The 14,627-nt window shown below is 46.5% G+C and overlaps 1 protein-coding gene across 1 annotated transcript in view; it reads right to left on the reverse strand.

The window, feature by feature from the left end:
* Positions 1-4,670, reverse strand: part of LOC101561074 (probable inactive 1-aminocyclopropane-1-carboxylate synthase-like protein 2) — a 13,850-nt gene extending 9,180 nt beyond the window's left edge. The window contains exons 1-8 of the mRNA XM_004627294.1: positions 4,649-4,670; positions 4,190-4,386; positions 2,964-3,023; positions 2,490-2,560; positions 1,549-1,618; positions 1,244-1,310; positions 486-583; positions 170-247 (exon numbers count right to left, since the gene is read on the reverse strand). Coding sequence (XP_004627351.1) covers positions 170-247; positions 486-583; positions 1,244-1,310; positions 1,549-1,618; positions 2,490-2,560; positions 2,964-3,023; positions 4,190-4,386; positions 4,649-4,670 — 663 coding nt within the window. The remainder of the gene's footprint in view (positions 1-169; positions 248-485; positions 584-1,243; positions 1,311-1,548; positions 1,619-2,489; positions 2,561-2,963; positions 3,024-4,189; positions 4,387-4,648) is intronic.
* Positions 4,671-14,627: the final 9,957 nt, after the last annotated feature.

Below are 14,627 nucleotides of genomic sequence, written 5' to 3' on the forward strand. Positions count from 1 at the left end.
TCTGGGAGCTGCCACAGCCGGAAGCCTTGCTCCTAGGGAGCTATGTCACAGGATGCACTCACTGCCTCTTCTGACTAAAGCTAGCCCATCAAGTGGACTGAGCAGGTCCACCAGACACTCAGCACTCAACCCCTCTCAGGCCCTCCTGGAGATAGGATTCCCTCCTTACCTGAGTCTTAGCTTCAAGCAGGGCTTGCTCCAGTTTGCCCACAGTGAGCTGGAAAGGCAGGGTATCCTCATCAGTGATCTGGAAGACAGGCTCTACTGAGAACTGCCCTGCAGAAGGCTTCTGAGCCCTGATGCTTCACTGAAAACCCAGGCCAAGGTTGGCCTTCGTACCCGGATGCTAGAAATGCATGGCTTCCTCACCCTGCTTTCTCTTCCATCACCTCATGCGCAGAGAGTGTGGCCCCCGTACCCCCTCAGTGCCCACCACAACAGTGCAGTGCCTGGGTGGGCTGAGCAGGGAAAGGGCCCCTTCTGACCTCAGTCTCCAGGTGGATGGGCATCAGCTCAACATTAGCACACAGCTTGGCACCAAAGATGAAGCCACTGAAAAAGGGAGTGGGAACCAGGAAACAATCTGGAAGCACAGGGAGAAGAAACCATTACTCCATGTTCCCTCAGAACTGCCAGCCTCCCCACTGCCAGAGGAATCGAGCAGTCTCTCCTGTCTGGGGATTGATGCACTTGCAGTTGGGCTTCATGAAAGTTGTCTGCTCTTGCAGACAGTATTTGGGCAATGAAATGAACCTGCTCTGAGGAGGGCCACTGAGGAAGAAGTGAAAAAACTTGCCATGAACAGCTGAGGATCCCAGGCCCAGGGCAAGCTAGGCTAGCTAGCAGGCAGGGTGCAGGGCCTTGGGAAAGTGCGCCAGGGTCCAGGCCAAACACTGGAGGCCAAGGCTCGTGCCAAGAGGACACCTATATTTTGGACTGAGAATGGATCTTTCAGCTTATCTGGTCCAGAGATAATTAGCCTTTTGAGGATGAGGAAGACCCTACAAAATCTATAATTTCTAAGTGGTTGCCAGGGCTACCCATACTTCAGTGGAGCCCAAGGTCCTAGCTAGGAACAGAATGATTTTGCTCCCTGTGTCATCACTGCTTAAGAATGGTCATGTGTCTCTTCTATATTAAGGGAGGAATCCCTTTATATTAAGGTCAGTAATAGGAAGAATGCTAATCAGCACCTAGAGAGACGGTGCTTTCCCCAGGCCCAGTGCCAGGTGTTCCGGCTTACCCCCTGGGTCACACAGAACCATGGCCAGTGCAGAGAAGATGGCAGAGCAGCCATTTAGAACAACCACCTGAAGACACACACAATAGTGGAAGTCAACAACCCATAACATCACGAGAGGGTGAGGCTGCACTGGCTCCTCCCCCCCCCCCCCCCCCGAAAAGACAGACACCAGGAGCTTCTGCAGTGGCCTTAAATCCCATTGGCCTTAAATCCCCCCTGGTCCTAAAGGGCTCCTGGTTCTTCCCCCTTTCCCTGGATGAGGCAGGTCTTCGGCCATTCACACAGCCCTTCAGAAGAAAACTCACATTTTCCAAGGACAGGCATTGAGGAGCCCTGCAGAAGGTGGTCAGGAATCGGGCCACTGCATCCCGCAGGCTGTGAACAAACCCATGTGCCCTTTGTGGTTCCCAGTTCTCCCTCTTTATGGAGACACTACATTTCAGCCTTTTCTAAAACAATAAATGTCCACTCAGTAGGACTCTGAAATCCAGTTCAACTTCGTTTCATATGGTTATAAAATCAGGATATCAACTGTTCAGGTCATGTGTTAAGTGAGATTTGGGACAAAAACCCAGGCTCTTAGACTGGGTGTGGTGGTGTGCGACTGTAATCCCAGCTCTTGGGAGGCTGTAAACAGGCAGATCACTATGAGTCTGATCTAGTATTAAGACCCAGAACACCCTGTAGACCCTTCCCTAAAACACAAAACAAAACAAAAAGGGGCCGGGGAGATTGCTCAGTAGAATAAGTCCTTGCCTGGCAAGCACAAGGGCCTGAGTTCAATCCCTGGTTCTGCAAAAACAACACAAAAAAACCCTACCAGACTCTTGCATTATAGGCCAATGCCATTTCTACCAGAACAGGCTGCCTAATAAGACTTTTTTTCTTCCTTTTTTCTGGGGTGGGGGGACTGCTTAGCCCACTCTGACAGCAGGGCTGATGAGGCATGTGGTGCCAGGAATCAAACTGTGGTCCGCTGCGCCTGCCTAAGCTTGCTCAAGCAGGTGCTTTAGACCACTGAGCTATCTTGCCTACCCCCTTATAAACAGGCTTTGGTCTCAATTCCTACAAGTCGTTGCCCAAAAGACTATGGAGGCAGCCAGCCAAGAATGTGTTGCACTGACCACATCAGCACCTAGAGAGACGGTGCTTTCCCCAGGCCCAGTGCCAGGTGTTCCGGCTTACCCCCTGGTCCACATGTCGCCTTGCTGTGGACCAGGACATGCTAGCTCTGGAGGTCACTTACAAAGGATGTCCTCTTGGGCTGGAATACTGCAGCTGAATGTCCTCGACATAGCTCATCCCACTCTGACACAGCTATTGACAAACAGAGCATGAGAAAAGCCAGACCCGAGACGTCCATTCCACGCCCAGTGTGAACGTGGGCCTTGCACTCGCACGGCGGCCCAGGAGGGGAACTGCATGCGCTCTGCCTTGGCCCTGGTGAGTGGCAACCGCTATCCTGTCATGACTACCACACAGACACCTCACCAGGAAGTGTTCAACAACCTCCCCCACAGACGCCCCTTAACTGCCCCCACATGGGCTTCCTTATAGAAAACACCTGTGGACACAGTCATCAAGGGTAGGGGGTGACCTATGCTAGCCTGTCAGCTATTTTTCCACTCCTGTGTTCTCCTCATACCTAGTGCATGCAGAGGGGCCTGCCTGGCGCTGGTCCCTGAAGGTGGGTCCCAGCACAGCCCAGGGCACAACTTACCCTGTGAGCCACCAGATCATTGCACAGCTTGTTCTCACTGATGCCAAGGTTAAAGAAGCCCTGGAGGGAAAGGAATTAGAGGCTAGTCTCTTATACCACTCCACAGGGAACCTGCAGAGATGGCAGGAGTATGCGTCTCAGATTAGGTGAGATCTTGCTGCCCCATGAGGCAATTCAATCCATGTGTTGAATAACCCAGAACTGTAGAGATTGCAAACTTTCTCCTTTAGAGCCACACAGAGAATTAATTAATGCATTATGCTCCATTTCTGGAATCCCCTGGATGCTATATTAAACTCTTTATGTATGTTAACTTCTAAGGAGTTTTTTCTAAACCCTGATTAAAGGGGGAAGAGAAAACATAATCTACCGGCCATGTGACCTCAGGTGAGGGGCACAGCTCCACGGGCCTGACCCAGTCTGCACCCTCACCCTCCACAGGCCCTCTGTGCTAACCACCTCTGCTCTTCCCCACAGGGACCCCTATGTTGCTGGCAGGGCTGCTGTTCATTGGAACACAATGGGAATACTCAACCCAGCCCTAAGAAAGCACATTGTCATTGAATGGCAACCCAAGGAAGGCTTGGCTAGCACTGTCTTCCCCCGTCTGTCTGCAGAGCTGCCCTGACCCTTGTTGGCTGGAAACCCAGCAGATGGCTGTCAGCCTCAGGTTGTGTTGAACACCTCCTGTCCACTCCTGCCTCCTTCACCTCAGCACCCGCCATGAGTGTTCTCATCACAGGGCCCTTCTGTCCCCCCACTCCGAGTCTTTCTCACAGCTTCCACGCATATGGCCTCTCCTTCCTGGGGGACCATGTCCCACTGCCACCCCCCACTGCCTGGCTGGAGCAGCATTTAAGGCACTGTCCCAGGCCACCAGAAGTGGGCTCCCTCTAGTGCTCTGGGAAGCACATTTTTCGTTTGTTCCCTGATGAAGAGCTATATCCATCCCTCTCCTTTGTTCCCTACAGGTAGGTTCACTGTGCCCTCCAACCAGTTCCGGTCTCCCAGCCGTGAAGAGACGAGATTTGAGAGAAGATGGTGGGGCAGCTCAGGACCTAGACCCCAGGTCTCCATCTTGTGGGGACGCCTCATCTTAATTCTTGGCTGTACCTTTACTAAGTAAGATAACAGTGCTCAGTGTGTATCTGTCCAGGATAGGCGGCACAGAACCCAAAGCATCCCAGGCACTGGCTGGGCTCGAAAGGCTGTGCCCCAGTTCTTACCAAGGTGTTAGAGGATTGTTGGTATTTATCATTGTGGTAGGCCTCATTGTCCTGGAAGTTTGAGTTGTAAAGTGTACAGATGTCAATCCCACGGTTGGCCAGGTTAGGGCTAAGAAATGTTGCTTCAGAGTCCTGCCAACGTGAAGGTGGCTGGTCATGCTGCCTAGGTGATAGGTCGTGGTTCACGCCACTGGCATCTGCATGGAGAGAGAGGGAGGACGAGAGCTAGAGAATGGGCTGGAAGAAAGATTCTCTTTCACCCCAAGGGGCTTTAAGGTCAAATCTTCTACCCCTCCACCGCACCGCCTTTGAACAATGCCCCTTTGAGAGCTCTCCTGGGAAGGTACATGCATCTTCAAAGCTTGGCTTTCTTTTGGGACCTACGAGCTCCTAAGTTCCTTGGTGCCCACCTCCCATGGGGACCTCAGGAGCCCTGGGTAGTGCTTGGCCCACACTCACCCTGGTTGCTTTCGCTACTCATCTCTGCTCCAGCCTAGAATCCTTGCGTGTGCTCAAAGCCTCCTTGGTGGCTGGCACAGAGACCTGCACTTCTCTTCTTACCAAGCTCGAGTTTTGGCTTCAAGCCCAATCTCTGCTTTTAAATACAAGGTGTCTCCAAGGGTATAATCAGATCCACCTTTCCACTTCACTGAGAGTGTGCCCATGAGATCCCTATTGCCTGAAATTGACTCTCTGCATCATTTCTGAGAAATGGCTTAGGGAGGACCAGGTTCTGGAGCCCAGGTTCTCAACCTGGGATGGGATCAGGATCACCTGCAACCGGGGTTCTCCGGAGGAGGAAAGGGCCCAGCCTGTGTGAGCACAAAGGCCCCCAGGTGATCCTACTACTTCACAACTGCTGAGAACCTCTGGGGCAAGGAAAACCACTGAAAGCACAGGAGCCTCTCATTTCTGCTTGTTTCTAGGGAGGCTAGGAGTTGAGCGCACGTTGAAGTAGGTGGACCTGGCTAGGAAGGGCGACCTGGCCAGTAAGCCCCAGGGTGTTAGAGCCCAGGACCCTGATAATGAAGAGAAGGGAACCCCCGCTGGCAAGATGAGCTTTCTGATGGAACATCTGCGCACATCCTTCCTCTGTGTATGGTGCTTCTTTGTTTCTCCACCTTGAAGATGGCAAAGTCACTACCTCCAGGGACACAGCAGTGACAGAAGTACAAGGATAAGGAAGGAAGAGGAAGCCTGTGTGGGTGCTGCTGACCCACGTAATGACTGTGATACAAGGGACAGACTTCTGTAGTCTCTGCCACTCAGGAGGCGGAGGGAGGAGAGACTCTGAGTCCAGGAGCATGAGGCCATCCTGGGCTACACTCAGAGAGCCCCAATCAAATTTTTAAAAAAGAGAGGGCCCTTACTGGGTGCTGCACGGACAGATAGTAGGGGAAGATAACTGTACCCCGCAGATACTGGCATTCATCCAGCTTGGAAACCCAAGACCCACCCGCATGGGGGCACAGGCGGGGGACTCTCAGGAATTGGTGGTCACACTCTGGAGACTGTGTCCTCATCCGCAAGCTGGAGGCAGATGGCTTGGAGCAGGAGGGTCAGGCTGACAGGAGCCTTGAAGGTAGAGCCAGCGCAGGACATGGCCATACTGTGTGAGTGCTGTGTTACTGGTGCTTGGGGTTGGCAGAAAGGCTGTGGGAGGCAGACCAGGCGTCTCTGAAAATAAACCAAGATGGGCCAGCCAGATAACTCAGTGGACTACAGTGCCTACTTAGGCAGGCGCGGCGACTGGGTTCCATACCCAGCATGCTGTTTCGGCCCCGCCCCCGGCCCCAGGGCATGCTGAGACAGAGATTGAGACTGGGCCTGGTGGCGTGCACCTGTAATCCCAGCACTAGGGAGGCTGAAAACAGGAGGGTCAGTAGAGTCCTATCTGTGTAGTGAGACCTTGTAGACCCTGTACTAAAATACAAAAGAAAAAAAAAAAGGAAAAGAAAAGAAAGCAAGACGAGGATTGCGCACTGCTCCCTGGTGGCCCCGGGGTCTATCAGAGGCCTTTTAGTCACGCAAGAGCACACAACCTTCTACCTCTGTCAGCGAACAAGATGCCGCTTACTTTCAGGATCTTAGTTATCATCTGAGATGGAGAAGAAAAGCGGACTTGAGTTTCTGCTCCATCCTCTTGTAACTCCGGCCACTTCCATCCTCCAGACGGGGGTGGCGATTTCTCCCCACCAGCAGCAGCTCTGCAGGACACCAGCTGGGTATCCCGCCTTCCGCACGCAGAAGCTCAGAGCCCACAGGATGATTCCGCAGCACACGAGGCTGCTCCCATTCTCCCACCAGGAGTGAGTCCAGCCCTCCAGAAGTTCTGAGGAATGCTGTGGGGCCCCCAGGACCCTGTCTGTAGGCTCTTTTTGCTTCCTAGATTGAGTCACTGATTGAGTCATCATTTTTATAAATGATGTTGAAATGATACAAATGGGCAGCCATTGATGACATGCGCAGGGGAGGGATGCAGGGTTCCCAGTGCAGGAGCACTGGGGTTGGGGTTGGGCTTGGGGTGCATCACCCTCACAGGACGTGGACGACTCCTCCTTCACTCTCTTGTAAGCTCACACCTGTTCTGGAAGCTCTCTCTAGCTTGCCCTAGTGTGTTTCATAAAACTTCACCACCTAAGGGTAAGGATGATTGTACTGTGGACAGCTGTGTGGACCGGCGTGTGGATAGCAGGACACAGTGGTATTTCCCAGAGGGAGACACAGATAGCAGAACTGTGGCTCAAACATTCACAGTCACTCCAGGAATCCTTATTAAATGATCAGTCCAGACAGGCTGGTGGCCTAAGTAATCTGAGCACTCAGGAAGCTGAGGCAGGAGGATTTTCACAATCTCAAGGCTAACCTATATTATATGAGAAGAAGTCTGAAATACGGGCTGCACAGTGTCCGAAAGCTTTGGGCCTATAGATAGATCCAGGCCTTGTCTTTAGAACATAACACTCAAAGCCACAGTGTTAAAAGAAGAGATCCCTCAGCAGTGCACCTTGCTTACAACAGGGGGCCATATCTAAAACACTGGATGGGATGTTGGTTTAATCTGCTTAAATGCTATGCATTTCACGATAAATGTATATGTTCACCTAGTTGATTTCTGATGTAACTCAAGTTTTTCATGCTGATAGTAAATTTATTTTATTTTTTTAAATATTTTTTTAACATTTATTTATTGTGGGGGGGGGCGGCTCAGCCCCCCAGGGGGCGCGGCTGGCCAGCATGTGGTGCTGGGGGATTGAACTGCGGCCCTGATGTTTTGCCAAGCTTGTTCCAAGTAGGTGCTTTAGACCACATCTCTCCAGCCCCTGATAGTAAATTTAGAGATAATTATAACTAAAGCTACAGGACTTATAGCAAATTGCCAAACTCCATAAATAAAGGGGTCTAAGAGCTAGTGGGCTATAATTGCTACACATTAAAAAAGTTTACAAATTTACCTGTTAGCACAAATGCTCATGCTTTGATTTTACATGCTCTAATTTCTCAGAAAATTTGTTTTTTTTCTAGAAGTTGCCAAAACCCAGGTAATCAGGCAGGTAAAATAAGAAATATGCTACATTATTTTCAGATTCCTTTCACTGGGACCCACCAGATCTTGTCTAGAGAAAAGGTTATATGACACACCTCAAGGCCTTAGCTATGCTGCTTGTTGGGCCCCAGATATCTGACACAAGTGGCAGAAGTTGGAAGCGTTTGCAGGAATGAATTTGTCTCAGCTGATAGAAATTGCTCAGAAAGCGTTTCATAACAGAGACGGTGCAGAATGGAAATACAGTCAGAAAAAGAGAAAAGTGATGTTAGCAGCCTATAAGAGGGAGGGCCAGTCAGGAAACAGGGGCCTCTGGATCCAGCCAGAAAGAAGGGACATTTCAAGAAAAAAAAAAAAAAAAAAGCAAGCAAGAAAGAAAAAAGTCCCAAGCTGCTAGAGAAGGAAAAAAGAAAGTGTGTAAATCCAAGTGTCAGATTGATGAGGTCATGGGTCTCTGCCTCTCAGCCCCAGACAACCCATGTTAACTGCCAATGTAGGGAAAAGCCTGTGGAGACTTTTGATGGAAGCCAATGCAGACTTGTCAGTAGTTACCCTGCCTGTGTCCCCACCTGCAAACTGGGGAGTGCTCAGTGTTTTCCAAAGGACCTACAAAAAGTTCTGACTAGTCTTCTTATAATTACAAACTTTAAAAAGGTTATTGCATTCTAGATCCTTCTGTTAATTTCTCAATAGCTATTCAAGATTTTAGATATCAAATCAATGGTATGTCAGACTCTGAAGCCCCCAGGACCTAGTCCTTATCAGCTTTATGGGACGCCATTACTGGCTCTTCATGGTGGAAATCTTTGACTGTATTCATAATTATCCAGTTGATATTTGGTCCATTCATGTTTAACTGTTTTTTGCTGTTGTTGTGGTTGGCTTTGTCTCCTCCAGACTCAAAGCTATATGCCCACCCAAGATAGAAATGCCTGGTGTCTACTGAGGGCCTTTAGCTAGAACCTCTCCTTTAGGAGGGTATCTCTGACTGCCAGTTCACAACTGCGACCCTTTCAGCCCGAAGAAGCCAGAGCCATCATCACCCATGGTTCCCTCACGGCGGTTCAGGTTACTTCTGACGGAGGAATGTTGCAGGCAGCTGAATTTGATAGAACTATTATAGGCATTCAGACAGGGCCAGGCCCTCAGGGAGACAGCATAGAAGACAAGATACCTCACAACTATAAGAAGGAAGGATGCTCCTGCTGCGGGCCAGACCTAAAGACCAAATATTGACCAAATGCTTATTGATCATCACCTTCAGGAAGCCAGAAGCAATCACTAATCTCACCACTACTGGCTGGCTCCTGGATACACTCCTGTTCTATATTTGTGCCCGCTAGCTACATGCCTTAGTTCCTCATTTGGTTCTGGATTTAATCAAATTTACCTAAACTTTATTGGTTGACCATAGTTTTTTTCTTACCCTATGCCCACTAAGCTAGTTCCCATGTTCTCTATCTTAGACTCACCTCACCACATGGTTTTTTTATATTCTATAAAAATCCTGGGAATGGTAGCCTCCACCCACTTGGGTCTCCCTTGTGTCCCTCTGTTGGACAATAGCTTTCTTTTCCCCAATAAATATTCTGCTCTCAGCCTCCATTTGCTTCTAAAATTTATTCTTTGGTTTTAGAGAACATGAACTCATTAAGGTACCTTTCAGCTTGGGAGTTTCATTCTGCTATATCAGAAGGATTCTGTGAGTTTGAGGTCTGCAGGGACCACATAGTGAGTTCAAGTCCTGCCCAAAGTACACACAGAGAGACCCTGTCTCAAAGAGAGAGAGAGAGAGAGAGAGAGAGAGAGAGAGAGAGAGAATGTTTTCATTCACACACAATGTGACTACAAGTACATTGAAAAGTTAAGGAAATTCTCCCTTACTAGGGCTGAGAAGTGAACACAGCAAGGTCAGAGAATATCACTGGAGATGGTCCTTCATCTGTCTGCAAACTTCTGTCTGCTTGACAGAAGTTGTCTGCATGCAGAGACACCCGCTGTCTTGGTGCAAGCTACCTTTTCAAGGATGTGTGGACAGCAAAGAGTCTCCCCTTAGAGGAAAGGGCAGGTGTACTTCTATGCAGGACAATAGAAATACTGTGTCCTTCTGGTTAATCGTTCAGGCAGATTCACTGCTTGTGAGAATAGAATCAGGTGCCTTAAGCCGGGGTCTCCTGTACTGCAGTGCACCCCACTATGTGTGGCAACATCACTGGGTCCCCCTTATTAGGAGCTAGAGCTTGGGTAACTGGCACAAACCTGCCTGTCTGACATCCGCTGCTGCTGGGAGACTCTGACTCAGGAATCTCTTGGCTTCTGTGACTATTCATGACATGCATTCACTGAACGGTGCAATTTCAGGTTCTTCGGGCTCCTGACATACACAATATACAACAGTGAGGTGACTCAGGGTTGCATTATGGTTCTTTAGAGAAACAGAACCAATATTATGCACACTAGGGATTCTCTCATGTTGTTGTGGAAGCCAGGAAGGCCTGTGGTTTGTTTCCTGCAGACTAAGGTGGAGGAAATTCAGCCTAAATTCAAAGGCCTGAGAATCAGGAGGAGCTGACAGTGTAACTCTCAGGCCAGGGACGAAGTCTGAGAATGTGCTGGGGCAGGGGCAGGGTGCTGTGTAATCGCCAGTCAGCAGGGCCCAGAACAAGGAGCTTCACTGTCCCAGGGAAGAAGACAGATCGCATCGCTCAAGGAAATGGAGCTCCTTCCTCCTCCCTCCGGCTTTCTGTTTATAGCTCAAGGCCTGGAGGATTCCTACCTCATTGTTGAGGACAGATCTTCTTCATTCAGTCTCCTAACTGAAACATTAATTTCTTCTGGGAATGGGCTCACAAACACACCTGGAAATAACATTTTACCAGCTACCTGGGCATCACTAAGCCCAGTCGACTTAACATAGAAGATTATTAGCACCACTCTCTAACCAACTGAGCTAAACAAGGTGCTGTACATGGTTCCAGGGTAAATCCTGAGCGGATTTGACGGACCTTATCAGATAGCAAAAGTTACATTTTTAGTTATACAGGTCTTGCTTTAACTTGGTCTTAACCATCCAGCAGAAAAGTGTAACCATGAAGTATAAAAAGTAAAGCTATGTTAATATGCTGAGCTATAAAAGACTCAAGTCAACAACCGTGGGCAATTGCCAGTTGTGCTGGTAACTCGCTACAATTATGGACTATTGGACTATGTTGGGTTATTTTGCTGAATTCAGGTACCTACAATCTTTGGACTGGCATCAAGTATGCAAAGATCTTCTAAAGACTTCTCCAAATACAGCTTCTCTAACAGCAAAGGAACACCCATCTCTGACAAAACAAAACAAAAAAAGGGAATATAAATAAAGGATCGTTTTGTTGTGAAAAATGTACATATATATACACACACATATATATGTACACAAGATAGTTAGGATAGATATACAGCTACTTTTTCTTAGTTCAATGAGAAGAAAGGTTTGTACTAATAGTGTTTAGACAAGATATCATGCCTGCATCTTGTCCTCTGAGTAACTATTACGAAGACAACAATATGCTATGTATGAATTATTGTAACTGTCCTACTAACCTGTTCTGAAACTGTTTCATTGTTATTTTACCTTTTTTCCTCATTAAAATGAATAAAATAAATAAGATTAAGCATCACATTCTTCTAGCAATATTTAGAGAATAACATGAGTATGCTGAAAATAGCACAAAAAGTGTAATATACTCAGTGATGAATTTGACAGAATACACATAAAACTAGAGTGTGGAAAACTAAAACAATGGAGAACTTAGACACCTAGACGTGTGAAGAGCTGTTCCATGCTGATGGAAGAGGCTGCTGCTTCACATGGTCTAGTGATTCAGTGAAGTCTTTGTGAAATTCCAAGAGTGTTTTACAGGAATTGAAAAACTGGTTATGAAGTTTATATGGAGTTTGTAGGGGCCAATAAAGACTGAAGAAATTCTGGATAAGATCAAGAGGGAAGACTGGGGAGATAGCTCAGTAGTATAAGCACTTGCCTGGCAAGTGCAAGGTCCTGAGTTCAATCCCCAGTACCAGAAAAAAAAAATCAGGAGGGAAGACTGCTACCACCTGACTAAAACATGTACCTAGAAGCCACAGCAACCAGGACATTAGATTGCCTAAGAGCAGGCTAACAGATCCACAGATACCAGAGAAATTATCCAAAAATGGCCTTGCACACACATGACCAACTGATTGTCTTTTTGGACCAAAGATGACATGGTTATACAATGAGGAAAGAAAACATATTTCAAAGGATGATGGGACAAGCATATATCCCTGTGGAGAACGTGCTTGTCCCTCTGTCCATAAACAAAAATACTAGAAATGCTTCATAGGTGTAACCATAAAAACTATAAATATTATCCTTTTAAAGGTAAAGAATCTTTGTGACAAAAAAATCTCCAATTAAACATAAAAGGGAAAGATAAGTGAAATCTGTTATTCTAATTTCAAGACTTCCGTTATTAAGAAAAATGAGAGCACAAGATCAGGAGAAAGTGTAGGCAATATATTTTCCTACTAGAGGGCTTGTGTTCAGAGTAACACAGTTGTGTCAGACACATCACAAAGGAGATGGGAGGGGCCGTTGAGCACATCGAAAGATGCTTGTCACGGCACTACAGTCACATGACAAAAGCAGAATGAAATTGAAACACCCATGAAAACGACGTAAGAGATATTGATGACACCAGTGTCAAGCAAATACCCAGCAACTTTGTGCACTGCTGTCAGGAATGTAAAAGAGTGCAACCATTTTGGAAAAACTATTTGTTTCTTAGGAAGTTAAATAATGATCCAAAAATTCTGCTGCTACAAATTTCTCTGACAGAAGTGGAAACGCATAACCACAAAAAATACTTGTGCCCAATGATTAATAACTTTTGTTCATGAAATCCTCCAATTAGGAGCAATCTAGGACCAGTGAGATTGCTCAGCATGGACTGCCTGCTTCCATCCAGTGTCTATGAGAAGATTAGCTCAGATTTCAGATGTCCACAGAGTGTCTCTGAGCTACATGAGAATTCTGTCACTCAGGGCGATACTTAGTACACAAGAACTTTGGTATCAAAAACAAACAAACAAACCTGGAGACTCAGAATCCTTGGTATGCCCCTAATGGTTATTTTTTAAAGCTAAGCCAAAAATTGTCATTGGGAAATAAAAGATCCAAACCTGGACTGATAAAAAGGGGGTGAATGAAGGCAAAGGGGGTGAATGAAGGCAAAGGGGGTGAATGAAGGCAAAGGGGGTGAATGAAGGCAAGAGATGGGAAAAGGAATACTGTGGGACTGTTTTGTTTCAAGGTTGCATATGGTTAGATTTTTGGACTTATGTGTAAACATAAGAAGTATATAATTCTTTATGCCTATTTTAAAAATATGTTCTAATTTTTAATGTTTTTTCATCATGTTCTATAGGGACTTCAAGTTCAACATATCAATACTTGATGAAAAATACCTGTTCCATGTTATGCCTAAGATGTCTGATATTCAGACAGATAGTGAGGTTAAGCTTAGCAGCCTAGGTTGTATGGTAATAACAATAAGCTTGTCTTCTGGATGGTTAACAACCTAAGTTTGCAGACCAAAATTAGAGAAAAAGGAGGGCCTCAAGGAAAGCCAACATTGTGACCCTAGCCTTCCAAGGTCACTTAAGACTCAGGACATATGAGAACTTATATTGTAACGTCATGTAACTCGGCAGTGTCCCAAATTTTCTGACCAAGGAGATTATGGGGCCAAAGAGGAAAGTGATCAATGATGTAGAGTGTGCCTAAGGAGAGTCACATGGAGAGAAAACATTCTCTCAGGCTTTCACAGAGAGCACATTGGCCAAGCAATGGCTGTGACTCATCCACATGGCTGACACAGACAATCTGAGGTACAGGATCTCAGGATAAATCCTGAGGGGATTTCACTGACCTTATCAGACCCAAAAGCTACAACTTTTGTCACATAGGTCCCGCTTTACCTTGGTCTTAACCATCCAGCAGAAAAGTATAAAAACAAAATATAAGAAGTAAAGTCATATTATGTTGAGCTGTAGGGGACTTAGGTCAACAATTTCTGACACTGCAGTGAAGCGGAAGACCCAATATTATTATGGACTACTGGACTCTTTTAGAATATTTTGCTGAGTTTACACACTTATAATATTTAAATGATGGAACTTAACAAAAAAAGGGGATACAGATGAATGTCCATTTTGTATTTGTGTATTCAAAGTGGTTAGGATAGATATATAGTTACATTCTCTTAATAAATAGAGGGATTTGTTCTAGTGGTTTTTGTAAATAGGATATCAAGTCCGCATCTCATACAGCAATTAGCCACTAGGAAGAATGTATGCAATGTGCTAATTATTGAAACTGTCCTACCAATTTGGTTTGAAACTGTCTCATTGCTATTTGTTTCTCTATAAAATTATGGGGGGAAAAACAACAAAAACCCAAACCTGGACTGATGAGAGTTTGGGCACAAGTCCAAGTGGCTAACCAGAGCCTTTCAGGCAACATTGAAAGTTTTTTGGCATTTATGACACTGGGGGTCAGACTTTCAGAGTTCCCTACAACTTGACCTAAAACTTATTTATGAGAACGTACCAACACCACAACTCAATCTGATCACTGAATTTCAGCTTAGATAAAACAACTCAGAGGTTAACTTCTTTTGTATTAAAAGTAACAGAGCTTTTTTTTTTAAATTTTATTTATTTTTTTTTTTTTTTGTGTGTGTGTGTGTGTGGCCAGCTCAGCCCACCAGGGGGCGCGGCTGGCTGGCATGTGGTGCTGGGGGATTGAACCGTGGTCCCTGTTCTTTGTTAAGCTTGTTCTAAGTAGGCGCTTTAGACCACTGAGCC

The sequence above is a fragment of the Octodon degus genome, unplaced genomic scaffold (assembly GCF_000260255.1).
Source record: "Octodon degus isolate 3935 unplaced genomic scaffold, OctDeg1.0 scaffold00018, whole genome shotgun sequence".
Taxonomy (NCBI): domain Eukaryota; kingdom Metazoa; phylum Chordata; class Mammalia; order Rodentia; family Octodontidae; genus Octodon; species Octodon degus.